This window comes from Thermobia domestica, chromosome 18, assembly GCF_964235325.1.
Source record: "Thermobia domestica chromosome 18, izTheDome1.hap1.1, whole genome shotgun sequence".
Classification (NCBI taxonomy): domain Eukaryota; kingdom Metazoa; phylum Arthropoda; class Insecta; order Zygentoma; family Lepismatidae; genus Thermobia; species Thermobia domestica.
Genome location: NC_137471.1, coordinates 78916606 through 78941079, shown reverse-complemented (window position 1 = coordinate 78941079; position 24474 = coordinate 78916606). Strand labels below are relative to the sequence as shown.

The window sequence follows — 24474 nt, the reverse complement described above, 5'->3', positions numbered from 1 at the left end:
ATCTCACATAGTGATTTATCTATTTATTTATTATTATCTCAACTAACACAACCTGATCAATTTAGCCTTGTCAATATGCATTACATGACATGGCTCTTGGGTGGGGAATCGAATCCCGGTCTCTCATGTGACAGGCAGTGATAATAACCACTACTCTCTAATTAACTAGCCAACAAATCAATATTACTTTTTATGTTTAATTCTGCTCTATCATCTCTATTTAATCAATCAACAAATCGATGTTACCTTTAATACTGCTATATCATCTCAAACCAACAAATCAATGTTACCTTTATGTTTAATTCTGCTATATCGTCTCTGTCTTGCCATTCCGGGAACAAGTTAGTGAAGTTCAAAGGTTCAAGACCAGCCCAAACCAAATAAGCCCTTGGAGTTTTGTTGGGGTGTTTGTGTTTCCAATAGTCAAGTGCAGTCTGCATGGCCGCTCGTCTCTCCGCTTGCCACCGGACGCTACCTGAACCTGTGAGACCACCTTCTCCATCCTCTCCGATGTCTGGCCACCAGCCTTGCCACAACCACAGTTCGTGATGATTGTCAAACAAGAAGAGAGCTATAAAAGCACAGAAAAAATTTGTTTCAGGATTTGACCATCGTATATATTAAGTACAGTCTTATTACAATAAAAGGTATAGTCTGACAGCTCACTGTGCTATCAGAACAACGTTTCTACCAGTACATGTATTTCATTTCTTTCGCTTCATTATATGCAGTATTCTCTGTTTACGCGTCACCAAGTTACACCAACAAGTCGAAATACTTTGGTGCCTTGGAATCCGAAGTTAATCTGTTCCAGAATCTCGTTCAGTTTAAGAGGGTTTTTCTCCTTTATATTAAGTCTTCATCCCGACGAAATTAAAATACCGCTAATTTTACAGTAATTATGTGATATCTTCAAATAGATAAAAAAAATAATTAAAATGTGGAACAAGAGCGCCCTAGACAATATTATTTTACATAAGAAACCGTTATCACGACTCACTTATCTGCTTTCGATTTCGAGCCATTTTGAAAATCGGCATTTATTTTTGCGTTTCTAAACAGCTGAAAACGGAAAACCACTAGGTGATTTGTGATAACGGTACCTCACGCAAAATAATATTGTCTAGGGCGCTCTTGTTCCATATTTCAATTATCTTTTATCTATTTGAAGATATCACATAATAACTGTAAAATTAGCGGTATTTTAATTTCACCGGGATGAAGACTCTTAACAGAAATTGAAATTAACATATTCCTGATTAAGAAATAATAACAATAGAAATGTAAATTAACAAAATTATAAATATAAAAAATAGCAGCGAAAATCACACGGGATGCTCGTGTGGCGGGAAACTTCCGACAACGAACGTAAAGACAAAGCGAGCGATGGAGAAATGTACGCACAAACACACACACAAAAGCATGCTGAGGCATTCGCATAACAAAATCCCAAACCACTTGGTGTAACAACAGACCATTTGAGGGCCTGAGCCGCTCCAACGCCATCTGTCAGCGACTGGCTGAACTACGTCCAGCCTAGTCTAGTCACAAGCACACGGTCAGCGCGCTGCGTCGCCCTGTCACTAACCGGCGTATTGGGAGCTCACTTGGCCGTCACGTCTTTCATGCACGTGACTCCCCAGTTTGCCTCATGACGGTGGGTGGACGCCGAAAATTGGGAAGCACCGGCCGGGAATCGAACCAGGGACCACGTGGACGTGAGTCCAACGCTCTAACCTAGATTCCTAGTATACTCTTTATATACTCCTAGATTACGGTCCCCATCGTTAGCATAACAGCTAAAGAGAAATACACACACACACACAAAACAGATTGCTATTCAAAGAGAATCTTTAAGTTACTGTACGTTCTATTCGAGAAAACTATAAGTTTGTGAAAAAAAAATGAAATGTTGAGTTTTACGTCCCACGGTTATGCCGGTTAGGCTAAAGGAGACGGTGATTATGAGAAATGAATGAAATGGTGGAATGAAGAAAGTGGGAGGAAACGGGAGAACCCCGAGAAAACCCACGTACACGGTGTTTGTCCACCACAAAGTTCACTTGGCGGGAGCAGGGTTTGAACCCGGGACCCCATGCACCAGAGGTGAACGCTCTACCACTGAGCCACTGCGGCCCCCAACTATAAGTTTGTGTTGAGATGGCAACACTGCATGTGTGACACTACTGCCGTGTTCTCCTCCCGTAGGTATCAGGTTACCTGCATACATTTTTCATTTCTCGGTCTTTTCCCGGCGTTTTTGAGGTATAATTTGGCAAAGCCTCATCCAGTCAGTGCTTGGTACACGTAACACACAGCAGGTAAAGAAGGCATTTCCGCACCGACTGACTATAACCACGATGATTAGCGATCCACAATTAGTCAGGGTACCAATTTTCATAAATATCTAGCTGTCATGGTTCGCATACGTCCCTTGTTAGATTATAGTATAATTATGCTTTTAAGAACCCTAAACTGAATAACATTTAGTCTACAAAACAAGTTATCTTAGATTAAACCATAATGATGCTTATAAGAACCCTAAATTGAATAAAATTTAGCTTACAAAGCACGTTATCTTGGTTTTGTCACAACTTCGGCCTTCTTCACTACTTTTTTGTAGGGCAAAGGGGGGAGAACGATAACTGTTTTTTAAGAGGACTGTGTCCAAGCACTTTGTAGGCATGGGCATTACTGCACCTAATTTAACATACACAGGGACACAGGGGAGCAAAAAGATCTGGAATGAATGGATACGTTGAGAATGAAGATTACAGGTACCACATATCAAGATTCTATGAAACTGTAAATATAACGTCACATGTCAGTTAATATCCCTCGAACTATTTTACAAACATACAAACGTACTAAAAGTTACTTACCTGGTTGACTGGCACTATACAGATCTGACTGTAGGAATGGATATGGCATGACAACTTTGTTACATCGATACGGTGAAAGAACTTCGGTAGCAATAAATACCCCGGACACACTGGACAGATGAAAGAGGCGAGGCGTATGATCACATGAACGTGAACTGTCCAATAGCGACATATATAATTGACGACTCTCTCCTCCAAGACCTTTTAAAATAAAGTACATATATTGAAATACTACAAAAAAAAAAAAAAAAAAAAAAAAAAAAAAAAAAAAAAGACACAGCAGAAATATAAACACAGTTGTTACGTCTAGAAAATTACAGAAATTATTTAGAATCAAGAAAATAATTTAAAATGTTTTTTTTTCTAAGAAGACGTTTAAAGTTAGATGTCTGCTTAATCCATTAAATTTTTACAAAACAAACATTTAGTGGGAGGCACAGTAGCTTAGTCGTACAGAACTTATGTCAATAATATCAATACAAGTAGATATTTTGGCATGGCTTCCCTCACTGGGCTCTTTTTAAAAGAATTTACAATGGACCTTGCGTTCTTTTGCACCGTAGTTCTAATCTGTTTTATCACTGCACATGAAGCAGGCCCACAAGCAGACGGAATGTTCAAAATATCCTGAGTGAAAAACGTTAAAACATTTGGGTCTGCGGAAAAGTTAACAGAAACCTCAAAGTGTTTTCCCGAAGTCCAAGTTTAGAGTATGGTAACTTCATATGTATTGGTAGTCACTGACTTCATAATTTTAGGGAACATGCATGCTAAAGGATTTAGGATTTGGATTTCTGGGCTTTCGGCATCTAAGGTCATTTAGCCCTTCACGATTTGAGGGATGACGTCCCTCGGCGAGCACACAATCCGGGGAAAGGGAAGGAAGAAAGGATTGTGGAAGGAAGGAAGTGACCTAGGACCTATGAGTTAGGTACCATTTGCCAGGGTGGCTGGTACCATTCAGGGTGGCTGGCCTGAAAAAGCTGTTACATTTTTTCGACCGAGTGACCCCACCGGGAATCGAACCCGGGACCGCTCGCACCGAAAGCGAGAGCGTTAGCGACTACGCTACGCGGAACCACCATGCATGTTCAAGACATGGCCATTGAGTTTAGTCAAAAATGTCTATTTATTATTATTTTTTTCTCTCTCTCTCTAATAATCAGTAAAGCTATAAGAAATTTTAGACTGACTATACATCGTGGCGCTATTTATAAGTCAACGTATATAATGTAAAAATCAAACAAGAGCTGCCTCGGAGTGTAGTGCCTTTCGACAAAATTGATGACCCGCATACGTGATAAAAATTAATGCATAAAGATGTTTTTCGACAATGGTAGCAATCATATAAAACATACCAATCCTCTGCGATGCGGGACTTTTGGTCAACAATATCTTTTATCACACTCTTAAACACTGAGTTCGAAAGTAAAACGTCATTCATGATTTTAAATTACTTTATATGACTTACTTCCTTTGCAGTTAACGAACTCACTTTTAGGGAAAACATTCAGATGTAACGACACTCTGTATATTATAGCACCAATTCTATGACCAAGCATGGAAGTGTATGTGAAAATTAATTGAAATTGTTATTTAACTGTAAGAAATTACCATTATTATACAAAAGATCTGTAACAACTATAATTACCTTGAAAAAATTCCCTACATTCTACACCTTCATACTGTTCTTTTATCGTTATATCTTCGCCCGTAAATCCAACTTCTAAAGGACAATATTCTTTCAACTGGTTTGCTGCAAACATGGCCACCTGCAAGACAAAACAAATATTTTAACTATAAAGTTTACTTTATTTAATTACAAAAAAAAAAAAAATAAATAAATAAATAAAATAATAAATAAATAAATAAATAAATAAATAAATAAATAAATAAATAATAGTACTAATAAAGATGCAAGCGACTTTCAATAATAAAGTAGAAAATTTTGGTCAAAAACGTAAGAATAAGTAGGATCATTACATATACATATATGCTTGGACTCTTCTTTAAGAAATGAGTTTCCATTAATTTGCATAGTGTTTGTTAATTATTAGTTTTCCCATACGTTATCAATTCTAGCTACTTTTCTTTCTGAAGGAGCACAAACTTCATGTACTACCTCCTCACTTCAGGATTTTTCATCATTCTTTGGTCTTCCTTAAACACTCTGCAGTGTCTTCCACTCATCTCAGTGAAGTAAAGTTCATATTAGGTAGAAAGTAATGTTTCACGAAAGTTATAACGCAAACTATTCTCAGAAAAGACTGATCTACGGCAGTTTTAAAAAGGAATATTCTATGTCTTCTAATAAAAATTCCTCATTCCATGCAAGGAAGCAAATTATTTTGCAGTTTTCCTTGTTTCTTTGTTCTAGAACTTCCCTTATTTTTGATCGTACTCCCAGTGCAGTATGGTTTTAACACCTGATGTGAACGTGGAAATTTTGTCTCGATAAATTCTTCAACAGATTCTGGACTAAACTCACCGACGTTTACGAAGCGACAATTACGACCGACGTTCACAAATACTAAACATGGATATAAACTTCATGACATACATGTCAGTAGCTCCTCTCGTTCTGAAACAGCTTTAAAAACTTCTAAAATTGTAACGAAGCATGTACTAGAAAATGCAACTGGCTACAGGTTCTCAAAGAAGAACCTTTTACACACTGCCATATCCACTTATACTGACTGTTTTGTCTTAAATTTTGGTCACGTTTGGGAAGCTCTGGGAGAAAATGTTAGATGTTACTTTATTGCTGGCTACTGACTTAAAATATTTTCAGCAGCTGGGAACAAGATCAACTACAGTGTTTCAACAAAAATGCAACACCAACTACATGAAAATATTACTTGCATGTATTTACTTTTCAAAGAGAAAGTAAGGCTTATTTTTAAAAGCATGGCCTCTCGTACAAAGTAGAAAAAGTAGGACAACTTGAATGTCTATTATTAAGAAGAAAACTTAAATTTGCTTGCGCAGTAAGAATGTGCCTTTTGGTTAGTTAGATTTGAGTCTAGCGGCCCTTTCAGCAGCGAGGCTATATGAGATATGGACCTACAGCTTAACGTGGGATCCGAACCACATGAGCTCTCGACATGAATCGAACCTAGGTCTTTCACACCACAGGCGCATACGCTATTTACATAGCCACGACGGAGCTCAACCTGGCTTTTGGAGAAAAGCTAGTGTTTGGGTCCGAAAACTAGACATCAACATTGTGTTTGAGCTTTTACAAAGTGACGTGCAGTTTCTTTATGGACCACTTGTATTTAGGTCCAAGAACGCTGTTTTAACCTTTAGAGACGCGCGTGCCATAAAACACAGCACTTCGTTCCGCTGATTTGGAGTTCAGCGTCCCATCCAGCAGCGAGGCTATGAGACGTGGACTTACAGCTTAACGTGGGATCCAAACCACATGACCTCACCGGGAACCGAATCTGCAACTTCCGCGCCAAAATCGCGTACGCTAACCGCTTTAGCCACAAAGGAGCTTCAGCTGAGGCCGAGTGTAGTATATAAACACAACACCTGGGCGGATAGAGCGGTGTTTAATCGTAAAAATGCTTTAGGGTACATAACATAACTAGGATTGCCACCTTCTGGTAAGCCTAAACCGGGACAATGTGCACATTACCGGTTCCTCACATTCAAATTTATACATGAAACAATTTCTTAAGAACAACAGAAATATATATATATTCATGAATGAAAATTACAATGAAAATTTAAACCAAAAAAGAGACAAGCAGAAAATTCGTAGCGTCAGGTTGCTGGTGGTTATTTCAACAAACGTTATGCACTATTGAACCAGTAAAAAAATGGTCATTGATAGTGATTTCGCTGCCGCCACAAAAAGCAATAGAATTCATATCAGTGTCTCGACAGTCACAGGTATACATCACAGGTCGAAGGGACAGATGACACTCAGAATTTCTTTTACATATTTTGTAAGTGTTCTGGATAATGTGGCGTCCCGCCATATAATGTGTCCCTATTTGTTTCTTATTTTGTAAGTGTTTTGGATAATTTGGCGTTCCACCATACAATGCGTCCCTCTCAGGTGTAATTTGAGATGATGACAATTTCCTTAAAATTCGAGAAGGTGGCAACCCCACACAATAGCGTCCACTTCAACCACGCACAGCATCACAACTACTTTTAATACTGTTCACCTCGACAATGGTTTTAATTACCAATTTCCAGACCCCTTTCATGAACAATAATGTGTATACTTATCTCAAGATACTGTTGTCAGTACTTTTATTTACAACCCACGTATAATTCACAAAGTTGTTTACCTTTCGCGTGTGTTTCTGAGATTTTGCTCCATGCCACACAAAGATTACGTTAGTCTTCGTATTGAGCAATATTAATGAAGCTCGGCTTCGTAATTGACGCATACTACATGGCACTTCCACTAACACAGCTTCTAGCTCTTGTTCACCTCGACAATTGTACAATCTCCATGGACCTAAAAGACAACAAGAAACATTCACTGTGTTTTTGAACACATTACGTAAGCTTTATTTGAGTTCCTTACATTGTTTACTGTAACATGCCATTTATCTTTGCTAAGTACCACTAGAGAAAACAAAACCTGTTGATTTAAAAGCAGGTGGCCTCGAGCAGCGTAGTCGCTAATGCTCACACCTTTGGTGCGAGCGGTCCGGGGTTCAATTACCGGTGGGCATAATCGGTCGAAAAAGTGTGAAAGCTTTTTTTAGGCCAGCCATCTTGAGTGAAATTTTTATGAGTTTGCCTCATTCACACCAGGTAAATGCCGGGATGGTACCTAACATACAGGTCCCAGGCCGCCTCCTTCCTTCCCTTTCCTTGAATAGAGTGATCGCCGAGAGATGTCATCCCTCATACGTGATGGGTAACATGACCATAGATGCTGAAAGTCCAGAAATCTAAATTCCAATCCTAATCCTAATCTTAATTTCTTCCTAACTAACCAGGAAGGGTAGGAGGAATCAGGATAACGGAATTTAAATTCTAGGTGTCATTCGATAGAATTCCTCATGGTCTAGTCAGAATTACTATCAATTATACTTCTTCGACTTCAATTCAAAGTTATATCAAATCATCTGGTTTGGCTATTTTCCATATCTATCTATCTATATACAGGGGTGCCTACAAAGGGGAGCTATGACGCAAACTGCGTCATTGAAATATTTGGGGGGTTAACAATCTATATAAATATGTTCGAGGGGGTATAAAAATTAATCGAAAATATTTGTTTTTCATGGAAGAACACCTACGGATAGACAACTGAGGGGGGGTGCGTCATGGACATGAGGGGGGGGCACCATTGCTATATATCAACTAAGGTAGCAATGCCAATTATTGAACAACATGCCTCGACGAACGCGCAATCATTTAGTATACAGAGCAAATCAAAGGCAGTGCGAAATATATTTTGCACTTCAGATCAAATCAGTAAAACTATCATACAAAATATTACCAACTTGAAAAGCAAGTTACATTACGGAAGTTAAGATGATTCAAACATTTTTTTTTTTTCTTCTTTAAATTCGTAATAAAAGTGATAGTTTTCACCACAGTCTTCACGGATTTTCTAGTTAACAACTGCTTCATATTAGGTTTGCTATCTAAAATAACTTGAACTAGAAAAACAAATCAGCTAACAAAGCAACGTTTTATTTTAAAAATAATAACTGGTTGACAGTTTCGCCAACTAACTGAACATATTGGTTTCATCACACACTCTAATGTGTCTAAGAGTGTCTGATGAAGCCAATATTTTCAGTTAGTTGGCAAAACTGTCAACCAGTTATTATTTTTAAAATAAACGTTGCTTTGTTAGCTGATTTGTTTTTCTAGTTCAAATTTCTAGTTAAGTTCACATATTATTTCTTAAAAGTGACTTTTAACATGTGCTACGAATTGGCCGAGATATTAAGTTCCTATTACACATGCTTCAGCTTTGAAAAAAGTAACAAAAGAGAGAAAGAAATGGTATATGCCCAAAATAACTTTTGTACTTTCTTCACCTATTAACTACCCTTTCTGAAAATACAAAAAAAGAGAAAGAAAGCGACTGAACTGAGAATGAGCCTGTGATTACGATTTACAATACCAATGCCCTAACCACTATACTAATCAGCCCACTTCCTTACCAACTACATATACTTATTCTTGTGTTCAGTGAATTGGATATAACATAACAAATAGAGGAATCAACCTATTTTCTTTACAATCATATGCTTTATGAGTGCGAATTCAATATAAAAAGAATCATTTACACCATGTCTTCGCTCCAATCTTCACTTTGAATTTTTATTGTATTCGTACCTATACAGAATATAATGCAAATAAAAACGGTTGATTAATCTATTTCTTATATAATACTGAATTTCTCTCAAGCAAATTAATCGTAACATAGTGTAAGATCATTAATTAAGAGTAGCAGAAAACTCTTAATATCTCTATTACTCTCGACGGCCGTAAGACTCTCTAATCAATTATTAATTAAGAAGTATTTAATATCTCTATTTTCTTTATTATTAATTTTATTGCAGGTGGTAATAATTGAGGTAACGAATTTGTAGTATAGTACCAGAGAAACATGCCTGTACACACTGGAAGAAATAAATTTCATTCTGAAAACGGACGAAGGACGTTATAAAACTACCATGACACGCTATACAGAGTCACATCCTGGGAAAACACCTCCAAATAAATCAATCAATAAGAGTTTGTACGATGAATTCAAGAAAACTGGGAGTGTATCAGATGCGTTCTGAACTTGGGAGCGGACACCTATCATCGAAAACAAATTGACGGATTTCAGTTCAGCATCGAAGAATAGTCCGTAGAATCTCTACGGGTTGCATGATGTTTCAATTATCATAAATTGAGCTACGAAGCATGGAGAAAATCGTCAAAACACTCCTCGAAAGCAATCTTCTTATTCCGCTTTCGTTTTAAGGAAAGGAAAAAACAAAGGAAATACTATTTCTTACGGAACAATCAACTGTAAGCTCACTTATCCTTCCCGTTTTTATTCCCACTTGTTCTATTTTAACGTACTGTTTTTAAAACTTATTTACTTATTTGTAATCATGAATCCTGTACTTCCTAGCTTTTGGCTCTCCCTAGAGCCTTGTTTACGGAAGATAAAAACAAACTAACAGTAAAAATAAAAAGGAACAGACGCACGGAGGTAAAGCAGTGCGAAGAATACCTTGTCTTATCTGCTAATCATTCGTTGAATGGCGGTGCAACACTGTGTGAAATGAAGGGTTCAATTTGTGTATTCTTTTCTTCACGTACGGAAAATTGCCAGCTCATGTTGATACTTTTGTTTTATTACCCATGTTGTGTATACTTTTTAACGATTGTCTCACATTTCTTGCTTAACCAACCATTACGATTGTTAGACTTCGGAATTTTTTTAAAAGAAAATAAAGACATTTTCAAAAACAAGTCTTTCTATTTCATTCTTGGTTCCATTTTATTTATTTATTTATTTATTTTACAATATTGTGTTGTATTTCTTTTAAATGTCTCGTTAGGCCTGAAATCGGGTATTCTGCTGTATATCAACATCATTATGAGCTGGTAACTTTCCCTATGTGAACAAAAGAATGCACAAAATAAGCCCATCATTCCACAAAGCGCTGCACCACCATCTATCATGTGATTTAGCGGTTAGGACAAGGTGTTCTTCGAAAAAAAAAAAAAAAAAAAAAAAAACGTGTTTCCTTTGTTTTTCCTCCTGCTTTTTACCCTCCGTGAACAATGCTTCAGCGCAGGGCGCAAACTAGGAAGTACAAAGTAGTCTGAGGAATTGCAATTACAAGTAAGTAAAATGACTGTTAAAATTCATAACCGTGGTAACACATTGTTTGTGCTGAGTTTTAATTTTTTTAAAAAAAACTAATGTACCTTTCTTTGACTCTTCTTCCTCGTCTACTGGTTCTCTCTTTCCTCGATGGACAACCATTCGACCACAGAAAATACTAATGAATGCTGCACACTCCATTTCTTGTACCACGCGTATCTGAGGACCTCTCTCTTTATCTAGCTCCACCGTGAAGAGGGCAGCCGCACCTTGCTCATTCAGAGAAGCATGACGCCCTTGCCAGCAAAAGTACGCACACCTGTCGCGACCCATCAAAGAATGGCGTGAAGGTTGCCCACTAAGTTCTCGACCTGAAATAAAATACAGAAAAAAATCATAGAATATAAAATTGCTCATATTAAATACTAGTGTTTTTTCAGTTTTGAAAAGCTGAAACCGGCTTTTTGAAAACTCAATGGTTTTCGAAACCGGTTTCAGTAAAAACCCGAACCAGTTTGAAAGAAAACCGAAATGTTTGTTTTTCTAGAAATCAGTTCCCGGTTTCTATAAAACTGATTTTGCTCAATGATATTAAATATGTACTGATTGATTTGTATTTATCAGTAAGACTATACAAAATGAAACCTAAATTTAAACTGAAATTTTAACCACTAAAATGTGTTCGATTGTAATTATTAAAGGTATTAAGTTTCATATATACCAAATACTTCCTATGATTTATAGATTGTTTCGAAGTAAAGCTAAAGATTTAATTTTACTCTTCATTTAATTACTTAGAGAATATCAAAGCAATAAATTTCAATAAGTTTCAATGCTAATAGTTTTTGCTTACCTGTCACAGTAACCCTATATTGCCAACGTACTACGTAGCTATCACCGCTATGAAACTGCCCAATCGAACTCTCCGGTATTTCTGTGTGATCATATTCCAAAATGTGCCAGACAGTGACTCCCAGCGTAGTGATTTCATAATGCTTGTGTTCCTACATAAATATGAAAAAGGAAATATTTTTATTATTATTATTATTAAACAGAATAAAATAATTTCTTCTCACCTAATAACAGCTGTATTATGTACTACAAAGCTGTAGTATTTGTGTAAGAAATGAACGAAATTTAAAAGTCATTTTTAATTATGAATATTTCACACGATCATACCTACTTCAATGTAAACCTTCTGACAATTTACAATAAAATTGTGTTCTACTACCCGTACAGTTACTCGTATGCTTAAAATTAAATAAAAACTTTCACAGCGCTTAAAAATATTTTTATCAATACCTGAACGCTTACTGTCATCACGTAAAACTAAATAAATATTATTATGTCTCCATTTTTATAAATGACTAATTTATTCCAACTTAAAATCTAAGGCTTAAAAAAAAGTCGTCTTCACATTACATTAGGTGAATGATATGACATGGAACGACAATGATTCCAAGTTCTTTATTCATGGAGCTCTCCCGAGAAATCTTGATCCCGGTCTGAAAGAAACTTGTAATTAGCGTCTCACGTGATTTTCAAACTCTATGGCGCTACAGGACACAGGCTTCTTAGTTGGAGCCAGTATATCTAATGTTATCGCCGTAATTTTAGGCTTTCTACACAGAGCTAACTGTCGCTTAACCCTTTACGCTTTTATGTCAGATGTAAATGAATTAGTAAGTGAATCAAGCAGTAGTATGAAGAATATAGATGAAGAAACTGAACCAAAGAGAACATAAGAAATGGTGATAGTGGCGATGCACTGTCAGCAATTAGCGAATAACTTAGGTACTTAGCGAGTAACTCTAAGATACCCAATTTTCCTTTTTGTTTCAAAGCTAGGCTTGCATTAGTTATAAAAACAGACTAAAAATTAACTAAAACACAAGTTTTATCTTTATCAATGCATTGTTCGCACTTGGAACATTCTATAGCCAAAATTTCGAAGAAAGAACCACTTCTGTGACATAAAAAGAGGGTGAAGAAGGTTCCCAATTGGTTCACAAACACGAAGAATTTTGTACCTCGACCCTGAACCAAATCCAACTAACAGCACTAACAGCATTTCTAAAGCACTAACATGTGCACTAACCGCATTTCTAATAGCACTCAGTTACAAAAGAGCATGTAGAACATTCTGCTTCCGTTTGTAATCTGAAAAATGACGACATTCAGTAATATCTACGAACATTTACATAATACTAAGCAATCACAATACCATTCGCTTTAAATAATGTATATAAAGCGCTAAATAACTTCTGTGAAATCCTAAGAATTTCGACTTAAAAGGAAGTTTTACCTCTTCATTGTAGTACTCAGTTCCTCGACCTAGATGAGTACCTTCAAGTTCTAAATCTGGTTCGCTGTTATTCGGTTCTAGCATAGCCTCTGCATCACATGGCTTTATATCAATACTGGCATCAGTCTGGAAAACAAAAGATAAATTACACGTATGAAAAATTTCATGTTCATAACTCATTAAGCACTATCACACTAATCGTAGTGCTAAAGATGCAAAAGTTATTTACAGTAATTCTTATTGTTACTTCATTATTGCAATGGATGCTGGAATCGGGATATACTTGGCAGTTGGAAGTCCTTTTTCAGCACAGAGTAAGTGTGAGAATTGGGCCTAAAGTGGAACATAGGATTCGAATCATATGTACTTTCACCAGGAATATAATCCAAATCTGCCGCACGGACGTTAGGATCCGAATCATAAGTACTTTCACCAGGAATTGAATTGAAATTAAATGAAATCTGAGTTTTACGTCCCACGATTATGCCGGATAGGCTAAAGGAGACGGTGATGATGAGTAATGAATGAAATAGTGGAATGAAGAAAGTGGGAGGAAACAGGAGAACCCCGAGGAAACCCACGCACCCAGTGTTTGTCCACCACAAAGTTTACTTGGCGGGGGCTGGGATCGAACCCGGGACCCCAAGCACCATAGTTGAACGCTCTACCACTGAGCCACTGTGGCCCCTTACCAGGAATTGAATCCGGATCTCTTGCACGGATGTTGGGATCCGAATCATATGTACTTTTACCAAGAATAAATCCAGATCTCCCGCAGGTATGTTGAAATCCGAATCGTAAGTACTTTCACCAGGAACAGAATTCGGATCTCCCGCATGGATGTTGGGATCCGAATCATAAGTACTTTCACCAAGAATATAATCCAGATCTCCCGCAGGGATGTTGGGGATCGAATCACGTGTACTTTCACCAGGAACAGACCCGCAAGGATGTTGGAATCCGAATTATATGTACTTTTACCAGGAATGGAATCCGGATCTCCCGCATAGACGTTGGGATCCGAATCATATGTACTTTCACCAGCAATAGAATCCGCATCTCCTGCAGATGTTGGGAACTCCAATTATTTAGCAACGACGAAACTCTAATGAGAAAATGCCTTAACTACTACTCTCACGCTAAAAGCTTAACGGTAAAGTATCCTAAAAACTACTAAACAATTGTTTATATCTGTCAAAGATTAAGTGACTCTCGTCTTTGGTGCGAGTGATCCCGGGTTCGATTCCCGTTGGGAACACTCGGTCAGAGACGCGTAAAAATTTTTCAGGTTAGCCATCCTCAGTAAGGTTTTTCTCATTCACAAAAGGCAAATGCTGAGATGGTACTAACACAATGGTCTCAGACCGCTTTCTCTCTTCCTCTAAAATTCCCTGAACAGTGTCATCGCTGATGGACATCATCCCCCATAGATGCGAAATCCCAGAAATCTAATCCGATATAGCCCAAGACACCTAACACCTGAATGAACCTATAAGGCCTCCTTTATCTCACAGACCAAGCTGTCAAAAGGAACTAAGGTAAATGTTTCTTTCTTAATATACGATATTTTGCTCATTCTAAAGAATCTGAATTACAAAAATATTTATTATTATTATTATTATTATTATTATTATTATTATTATTATTATATATATATATATATATATATATATATATATATATATATATATATATATATATATATATATATATATATATATATCCACTCTATTATATTCTAAATGCCTTCAAAGCACCGAGGTAATTGCTCATTTCATTGTGTCCTTCAAATCCTCCTTAATTCAAGTGTCGATTTTTAAATACTTACACTTCTTCACACAAGCAGACACTGGTATGTCCCACTGCTTTATAAATTTTATATTAACGTTTGTCATTTGTAAGATTGTTTCCTGATTTTACTTTTACATTCAGACTATACATATTATTATTTAACGGTTTAAAATTAGATAACCCAATCCATTTCTGACTCCATGAAGAATATTTGGACAAGTAGTTACGTGCTGTATAAGTTACAGCACGTAACTACTTGTCCAAATTGCTAAAGCAAAAACTGTCATAGTTCATGAAAAGCTACGAAAAGATACTGAATTTCCTAATTTTGGAAGATAACTTATGTTTTTATAGAACTCTTAACAGAATATTACCTAAAATGAATTTCTTGTGTTTGTGAAATCATTACAAGAAAGTACAAACCTGTTTCTCATTATCATCTGTGCCTTTTGTTTTAATAACACGTGAAAAGTCTGGCCAATCCAAGAACTTCTCTCTGAAGAGTATTGTTTCCATATGTTGATTTACTTTAGCAAGAAGGCCCCAAGATGGACGACATGAAGCAAATTTCTTCTGAGCTTCTTCATTTCGGTAGAAGCTAGTTAAAGGACACAAGTCACATTCCGAGTAATCATATCCTTCATCCCATAATTCTTTGGCTAGCTTCACACCAGCTTTCCTAGTTTCAAAAGGCGCGTTTCTTCCACTCCAAACGTACAGTTCACTTCCAAAGTCAAAAACAAACACCTGAAATGTAATATATAGAGTCTTTTTTAAAAGAGAAGAAATGTAAGGTCAGAAAAAATTGTGCATAATACATTTACTGCAAGACATTGTTCTTGTTTAAGTGTTGGTTTACATTCAATGGAACTTGAAAAGGGATTAATAAATGGATTTTGTACAGTCCGCAGCAAAAACATGCAACATGAGCATGTAAGTTTATTGTGAAACGACGAAGTCTTTTGCTCCAAAATAAGTGTGCAGGGGAGGACGCTGAGGTTTCTTCTGGCGTGATTCGTGCCACTTAGACTTTATGTTGATTCCCTGCGCTGTTAGGCGTAGTTTCACAATAAACTTACATACTCATGTTGCAAGTTTTTGCTGCGGACTGCATACATAAGCAATTGGTTATGAATGGTTTATGAATGATATATAACTTTATAAATTGTTTTTGAAGTTAAGCACAACTAAAAGTACTATTCGTAATAAATATTTGGTTGTTTAGTTTAGTTCGAGTTTAGCGTTCCTTTGGAGCACTGAGATTTTCACACGAAGATCTTCACATAGTTGTGACAACTGACAGTGGTACGTAGTAAACAAAAACAAAAACCTTCTTTTAAGAGATATTCACGAATAATTTATATCTTACCAGTTAAGAGCTCCAACGTGTTACTACCTAAATAAACGACTAGTTTTTTTGTTTTTTTTTTTTTTTTTTTTTTTTTTTTTTAAGTACTCAATGAGATCATCTTGCACTATCAATGTCCATCAACCGTTATGTCCGGTTATGTCACCGGATGCGTTATGTCCATCAACCAATGAGTGCTTAAAATTTCTAAAAGTTCAGAGCTGGTTGATCAAGCACTATTGCACATTCCATTACCATTAAAATTCATAATTTATAAATTTACAGAAGTGACTTAGTTTGTTGGTTCTCTTCTACTTCAACCACAAATTAGATACACTAAAAGTCATAAAGAATATGAACCTAACCTTGCTAGGGTCTAACATCTCTATTTTTGGCAGAGAGCCCCAATATTCTTCCATTGGCACTAATTCATCTTCTTGTACTGAATAGATCATGTTAGTGTCAATAAGGGAGGCTTCATACAGCTCATCTTCATCAGGATGACCAGCTTCTGCAGCTGAAAAAAAAAATATATATATTCATGATCGAATATCATAATAATATAATATATTCAGAATGTAGAATCTATTGTGATAAAATATAACAGGGTCTTCGAGTAAGAATGGCGGATTTTTATGGGCTACTGTGCAGCAGTGATGGCACTTGGGTGGTTGAATGATACACCGTTTTGTTTCTCAACTCAATAGTTTATTCACAAAACAAATGCAGTGCCACCAGAATCAACTATACTGATAAAACATGTTAAAGTGCCAGTATATTTCTAGTGCCCACTTTTCACAGCACAATATACGTCCCTCCAATAATCAACTTCACATCAGACCCTCTCGAATATGTATGGCATATGAATGTCAATAGTCTCGTTGGTTGTTTTGGAGATCAATGGATTGGACGTCAAGAACCCATTCCTTGACCCCTAAGAAGCCCCGACCTCACACCACTAGATTTGAAATGAAATTTCTGGTTTTAAGTGCCCTTTCGGATAAATGAGACAGATAATTAATGAAGGTGAAATATAATTATGAGAATGTAGGAGGAAACGAAAGAACTACAAAAAAAAAAAAAAAAAAACCTAGGACACAAAGTTGTTCACCACAAACTCACCTGCACTGGGATCAAACCAACGATCTCCAGCACTACAGGTGAGTCACCGTGGCCCCTACCACCGGATTCTTTTCTTGTGGTGTTTTTTTTTTTTTTTTTTTTTTTTTTTTTTTTTTTTTTTTTTCAAAGGCACTGTGTAACACGTTAGAATCTATCAAGTGAACCACCTGAAAGCAAGACTCAACGAGACAATTGGCACTTATGCCAGACATTGGAACAGGGACGCGATATATTTGGTTGCCTATTTTTAAATAATCTTTCTATATTCAGATACTTACTTTTAAATAACCTGTATCTCAACTAACAGAACTTCATCAATTTCCCTTAGAAATATAGCAGATTAAATTGTCAAAATAGATTTTTTTTTTTTAAAAAAAACTTAGTTTTTGACGAAACATGAGTTTATTAATGGTGAAGCCATTTTACACTACAAACTTTAATGATAAAACATGGGATTTTAAAAAAAAAGTCAGCCAAGGTGTATATATAACGACTGTCGAAAAAGGCATTTTTGCAACAAATGACGCTAATTAATTTTGAAAGTACTAAAATTTTTCGATCTATGTTATTGCTACGTAATTTGACAACTGACTGTCTCATTCTATTAAAAAAATTAGTGATTTGGTTGAGTTTTGCAGATTTTAAAGTTGAAACTGGAAGACTAAACTGCATTTCCGTCATGTTTTATTTTTTCATCCCGTAAAGTAAAGAACAGGTATCAGGCTTATGAAAAGTTGCGTGAAGTTTACGGTGACAATACTCTACAAGAAAATAGTTCCAACGATAGTGCACAAAATTCCATGCTGGCGAATTTGATCTCAAGGACGCACTTCGGTCAGGAAAGTCTACCGAAGCTGATGACAAAATAAAAGCACTAATTGAGTCACACTCAGAAGAAATTGCACAAACATTGAATATCAATCATTCAAGCGTTTACGACCTTTTGAAGAACCTGGATACTTTAGCAAGAACGATGTTTGGGTTCCTAATGAACCAAAGAAGTTCTTTGGGCGGTGTGTATAAACATCTGCAATATGCTTACTAAACACGAGGAAAACAATCCTTTTTTGAAGCGAGTAATAACTAATAATCAGAAGTGGATTGTTTATAACAATGTGGTGCGAACGGTCTTGGTGCCTATGTGATCATTTACACTCTTATCAAGGAACCAAACAATCAACTCGAATGTGTAGTTAGTAACAAGGGAAGCTGAACGAATTCATCGTCCAGAAACGAACAGAGCTCGTTAATCACAACACAGTTGTGTTTATCTCAAGAGCTCTAGTCGACACCCGAGTGTGATCACTCATCAAAACTTACTGGAGCTTGGACGGGATGTTGTCACACCTACCATACTCGCCTGCCTTGGAATGTCAAACTAACTTGTTTCGTTCTCTCCAGAACTTCTTGCGTGGCATACGTTCAAGTCAGATGACGCCATCAATCAACACCCCGTTGAATGTTTCGCAGATAAGTACAAGTCTCTTTTATGAACGAGGAATTATGAAGCTACTTTAAGATGGCAAAAGTTTAACAAAACGGGCAATGTATCATTGATTGATCTTTGTTCTTTATATACATTGTCCAAAAATACTCGGAATTGTCAATAAAACACAAAATATTTATTTTGCCGCTTTTAAAATATGCCTCATATGAAGCAATACGTATCCCAACGATTAATCCAATCATCAAAACATCTTTTGTAGCCAGTTTCTGGAATAGCCTTTAACTTCTTCAGTGAATTTCGTTTGATAGAGTCACTTGGGTTAAAAAGTCTTCCACGAAGTGCAAATTTGAGTTATGGACACGGGATAGAAGTCACTTGAGGCCGTATCGGCGTTATCATCATTGCACAGTTCGGGCCTTTCGCGACGGATATGTTTACGTAAACGCCTTATGACGCTCGAGCACTCTCTGTTCCTCTGATCGGACTTCTAAATGCACACCACGGTAACCGAAAAAAAAAAAAAAAAAAAATGATTTTGGAGCGACTTTAACGTGGTTTCTTTGATTTTGGTTCATTCCCCCCCCCCTCTCCAATCAGCAGCCTGTTCACTTGTTTGCATGTGAAACTCAAACCCATGAATTGACTCCCCTAATAATGAGTTTCATGAATATAAGGTCGGATCTGGACCAATGGAGCATGTGTTTAGCAACTTGTTTCCAATATTCTTTTTGAAAAAATAAATAAATAAATAAATAAAAAATAATCTCTTTCGAAACAAATTGAGCGACGAAGCGTCTCATGTCCAAATTGTCAGTAAGAATGGTACGACTGATTTCATGTGACATGTTGAGGTTCATTGCCATCTTTTTCAAGCCTGAATGACTATTTTGCTTATCAATTTCTTTCACTTTCCTGATTTTTTCATCGATCGAAGATGTTGAAGGACGACCGGTACGTGGCAAATTTTGACACAGTTCTTGGTCGCCTTTGAATACTTTGTACCATTCAAATGCTTGAGTTTTGGAGCTCTTTTCAAACATTTTCAACAGTTTCGCACACGAAATTCCGTTGACAACTCCGGCAAACTCTGCAATATTCTTATTCATTGTAAAAATTGCAAGACACACTTGAAGTCGGCTAACAAGGCAGGCAGATGTAAATAAGGTAGTTGACTTATTGCGCTCACATTATACATCATAACTAAGCATAGTCTTACCACCCTACAGCAGAAAAAAAAAAAAGATTAGAAAATATTTTAAGCCGGCTTTTTAAATTAGAAATTCAGGATATTATTTTTAGCAGAATGTAAATAAACGATCTTTGAAGAAAAAGTATATATACATCATGACTTTTCCGCCAACCTAATAAAATTTAATATACCATTGCAGAATTTTCCACTGAGACCTAGAAGAAAAAAAGTAAGATGTCACTACCATAAGTAGATTTAGTAGATTTGTGTGAAACATACCCCTAGGTGTTCCATCTTCAGATCCAAGAAGTTTCCAGAAATTCTTAACGTGAGTACTACTTATAGATCTTTCTTCATCTATTGTGATGACACTATTACTATTTGTACATCCCAGATCTTTCTTCTGTTGAATATGCAACGCTACTTCTGCTCCCCGTGACCTTTCGATTACGTTAGAATAAATTCCAATCCAATTATACACCTAAAAATAAACGTAATAAACAATGTTTTAAAAAAAGACATAGCTTATACAGCACAGATAATAACACAAGCTGACTTTTACAAACCAGTACTAGAGTGACATTGTGAAATAAGGAAGATGATATGAGGCTTTCAGTAGCAAAGGTAAAATCAACATAGGCTTGTTTCCTGAAAATGCAACTGTCGAAATAATCGACCATTTATTTAGAACTGTATTTTCTAAGGGGAAAAAAGGAACAACTTCCGCAAAACTATACATATAAGCATGAGAAATGCCTACCACAAAGCTGTTTGATATACTCGAACACCTCACACGTTCGATTAATTTCCGAACGTTCAGATTGCACGTAGTAGCCTTTAAGTTCGGAACGACTCATATCTAACGTTAATATTTCTTTTAATCCCAATTATGTCAAAAATTCTCATCTAAGATAAATACTAAGAAAAAAGTGGAACATACACATTCAAAACTGTTGATTCTATGAACGGACCTTGTCTGTTAACAACCTTAGAAGAAATGGCCAACGAAAGTACAAATTCATTATTTTAATGTACATCATCAAGTCAACTTTCTGGTGTTACGTTCACGAATAGCTATGGCTAAACAGATGGCTTTTTATTAAGTTGATGTATAGTTGGCACGTAGACTTTCTCCATGGCGTTCGATACCTCTGAATTCGAACAGCTCCCTAATTGACTCACGGTACTAACACAGACAATCCTGTCTCCCTACTAGGAATAAAAACCTAGACGACACGAACCAAAGGCATCCATTCGGCTAGACAGTATTCCTTTATTTGAGATTTTCAAAAATAACAACGGATGACTTCAGTAAATTGGGTACGATATATACTATCCTTTTGATTTCTTCCTTTATAAAGAAAGAAAAATCAAATGAAAGTCGAACATGTAGCATTGTCACATGTACACTACGTAAAGGAGTTTGGTTAGAACATTGAAAGTAACATAATGGTAAGCAACCAACCTGACTTCTGGGTACAGCTAGGTTGCATACTACCGAGGGGCACTTCATCTATAATAACCCCATACATGAGTGACAGGAGAAAGAGGAGATTCGAATCAACTGAATGAATCACCTGCATCAACGAACTCTATTCCCAATTTTCGACACACTAGCCCTGGTCAAAAAAATGAAATCTTTGAGCTTTACGTCCCATGGTTATGCTGGCTAGGCTAAAGGAGACGGTGATAAGAAATGAATGAAATGGTGGAAGGAAGTGGGAGGAAACGGGAGAGCCCGAGGAAACCCATGAAAACGGTGTTTGTCCACCACAAAGTTCACTTAGCGCGAGCTGTTATCGAACCAGGTTCCTCATACACCCTGGTCAAAATTGATGGTGTTCCACCAAGTAGAACAGACAGATAAACAGGGAAAGTATATACAGGAAATTTGATAAACCAAATTCCTTAAAAATCAAATCAGAAAGAATATGCGACTTACAAAACTCGTCGAATCGTGACCAGACTTGACATCGAGGTAGCCTTTAATTTGCTTAGTATGCAGCTTGTGAAATATTTCCCTGTGTAGACCTTTGGTTTGAATTGTTAAGTCATCGAACTAGGGGTTTGGACAGCCACATTTTAGCCAATAATTTCACTAATTGTTATTTAAGATCAAAATTAGAGAACATAACATGGAATAAATTAGTTAACGTTGAATTAAACTTGAGTAAATGCAGTAGGTACTTATAAAAAGATGATTTGCTAATTAAAAAAAAGATTCTTTCCACAATTGGGAAACTTATTACTAGAATGTGGATCAAACTACGGTATTTTGAATTTATAAAAAAATCACTAGTACAGTCAGTCATAGACTTGCCTATGTCGAGCTTTCTCTACGATTTGTCGCAAACATATATGAAAAAAAAACTGTTCAATAACACTGTAAACAAAAACTCAATTACAAAATATGCTTTATAAGTAGGATACAGAATCTTATATTCTTGTAATGCCAATGCAAAAAAAAAAAAAAAAAAAAAAAAAAAAAAAAAAAAAAAAAAAAAAAAGTTCAACAATAGTTATTTAGTTCATATTTCACTCACTAGATGGTTTTCAAAATAAAATTTAGAAATTTAATACTATTTTGAACATCAGAGGCATGTACTGTTCGTAATTAAAAAGATCCTGAGATCAGTAACAGGAAAAAAAAATGTTAATTTCTGTTCGCGAATATGTTATCAATGGGCTGTTGCATCATCCCTACCTGACAAGAGAGCAAAAGATTTTTTTTTTCAATACTGTAACACAGTAAAGGTATTGAACTTGATATGAATCGACGATTCTTAAAAATTAAAATTTTACTTTCAGAAAACAGAAATATATATTTGAGGCAGAGAGATGCCGCTTCACCAGGCAATGGATCTATATACAAGGTTTGCAGTTATAAAAAATATAAAGATATTTACTGAATACATAGTTAACTGAAAACTAATATTTCAGGCAAAGTATTATATTGAACAGAGCAGAAATGAGAGCATTACAAAAAACGTGTGTAACAAGACTAGAGGCTTTCAAAATAAGAACATGAATGCAGAAAATTACCTAACTGTAACGGGAAATTAATAAGGTATCGAGGATATGAAGAGAAAGAGGAAAAACTGTTTCGGATATTGCTGGTGAAATACGTATTTTGCGAGTCACGGTACGCTAGAATATGCAAAAAGATGTGCAAAAAGGTTGAATTAAATTAAAATCTGTAACTCCTATCGCCAAGACGAAAAGGTTACCTCCAGATGGTGGTGCATCGAATCTTAATTTTCGACAAGTGACCTGACACTGATGAAAGAATATTTAGTATAACTCCATTTATGCTCCTTCACTATACTAGTCATCTTACGATAATATTAATCACAAAAATGTTCATAATATGCACGTTTACGTAGGGAACACGCATAAAGATGGAAACTTAATAATACAATTTCTCTGAAACTTTCAAGAAAGGGAGCCAATTTCAAAATTGGGGGCCACGGGCGCTTAGTGGTAGAGTGCTTGCGTGGGGTCCCTGGTTCGATCCCCAGCCAAACAAAATTTGTGGTGGACAACATCGTGTTCGTAGGTTTTCTCGGGGTACTCCCGTTTCCTCCCATATCGTCATTCTACCAATTCTTCTATCACCATTCACTTTCCTTAATCATCTCCATCTTTAGCTTAAAGGGCATAATCGTGAGACGTTAAACTGATATATTTTATTTTCATTTTCGTTTCCAATTTAAAATTTAAAATTAAATTCTAGTTTTACATCAAACGATTATGCCCTTTAGGCAAAAGGAAGCGGATTATTAATCCAAGTGAATTATTATGAAAGAAACATTAAATAAAAATAAATCTTTTTAAGTTTTACGTCTCACGATTAGACTGGTTAGGATAGAGGAGACGGTAATGATGAGAAATGAATGAAATGGTGGAATGAAGAAAGTGGGAGGAAACAGAAGAACCCTGCACACGGTGTTTGTCAACCAAGAAGTACACTTGGCGCGAGTTCGGATCGAACCAAGGACGCCATGTACTAGAGGTGAACGCTCTACCACTAAGCCACCGTGGCCCGAATCATGAAAGAATTGGTGGAATGAAAATGTGAGAGAATCCCGGGAGAAGCCACTGACATAACATTCTCTACGACAAACTGATGTAGCTTGGGATCGATCAAGATACCCCTTGCTCCAGAAGTAAGCACCACTGAACCACTATGCATCCCTAAGGGAGCCAATTTGAGTACAGTTTACTGCAACTTAGGAAAAATTATTTGCTCTTCAGGTTACAGAAATATGAACTCAAACATCTGTCTCGTTCTTTAAGTTATTCACAGAAGAAATTACATGTCCAGATTTCCAATTTCATGACAGTTCAGAACTGTGTTTCTAATAAGATGAAATGAAACCGATGCGTTTTCAGGGAATAATTCACGAATATTTCAATAATCATAGGTTGATTCAATTTAAGTATTAAGCACAAAAAGAAAACAAATAGAACATTAGAAAAGTGAACGAGAAGAGCGCAGTACAAATGAAGGAATAATTTAAGAAAACCGATAACGCACATAAATTTTGGCGTGGATCAGTAAATGATCATGT

The 24474-nt window shown here is 36.3% G+C and overlaps 1 protein-coding gene across 5 annotated transcripts in view; it reads right to left on the bottom strand.

Moving 5' to 3' along the window:
• Window positions 1-24474, bottom strand: part of LOC145675643 (uncharacterized) — an 898816-nt gene that overhangs the window by 10369 nt on the left and 863973 nt on the right. For all 5 annotated transcript variants that reach the window (XM_081746197.1, XM_081746201.1, XM_081746200.1 and 2 more), the window contains 10 exons: window positions 20183-20384; window positions 16511-16662; window positions 15221-15544; window positions 13007-13132; window positions 11555-11705; window positions 10806-11072; window positions 7190-7362; window positions 4534-4654; window positions 2883-3083; window positions 291-571 (listed from right to left, as the gene is read on the bottom strand). In XM_081746197.1, coding sequence (XP_081602323.1) covers window positions 291-571; window positions 2883-3083; window positions 4534-4654; window positions 7190-7362; window positions 10806-11072; window positions 11555-11705; window positions 13007-13132; window positions 15221-15544; window positions 16511-16662; window positions 20183-20384 — 1998 coding nt within the window. The remainder of the gene's footprint in view (window positions 1-290; window positions 572-2882; window positions 3084-4533; window positions 4655-7189; window positions 7363-10805; window positions 11073-11554; window positions 11706-13006; window positions 13133-15220; window positions 15545-16510; window positions 16663-20182; window positions 20385-24474) is intronic.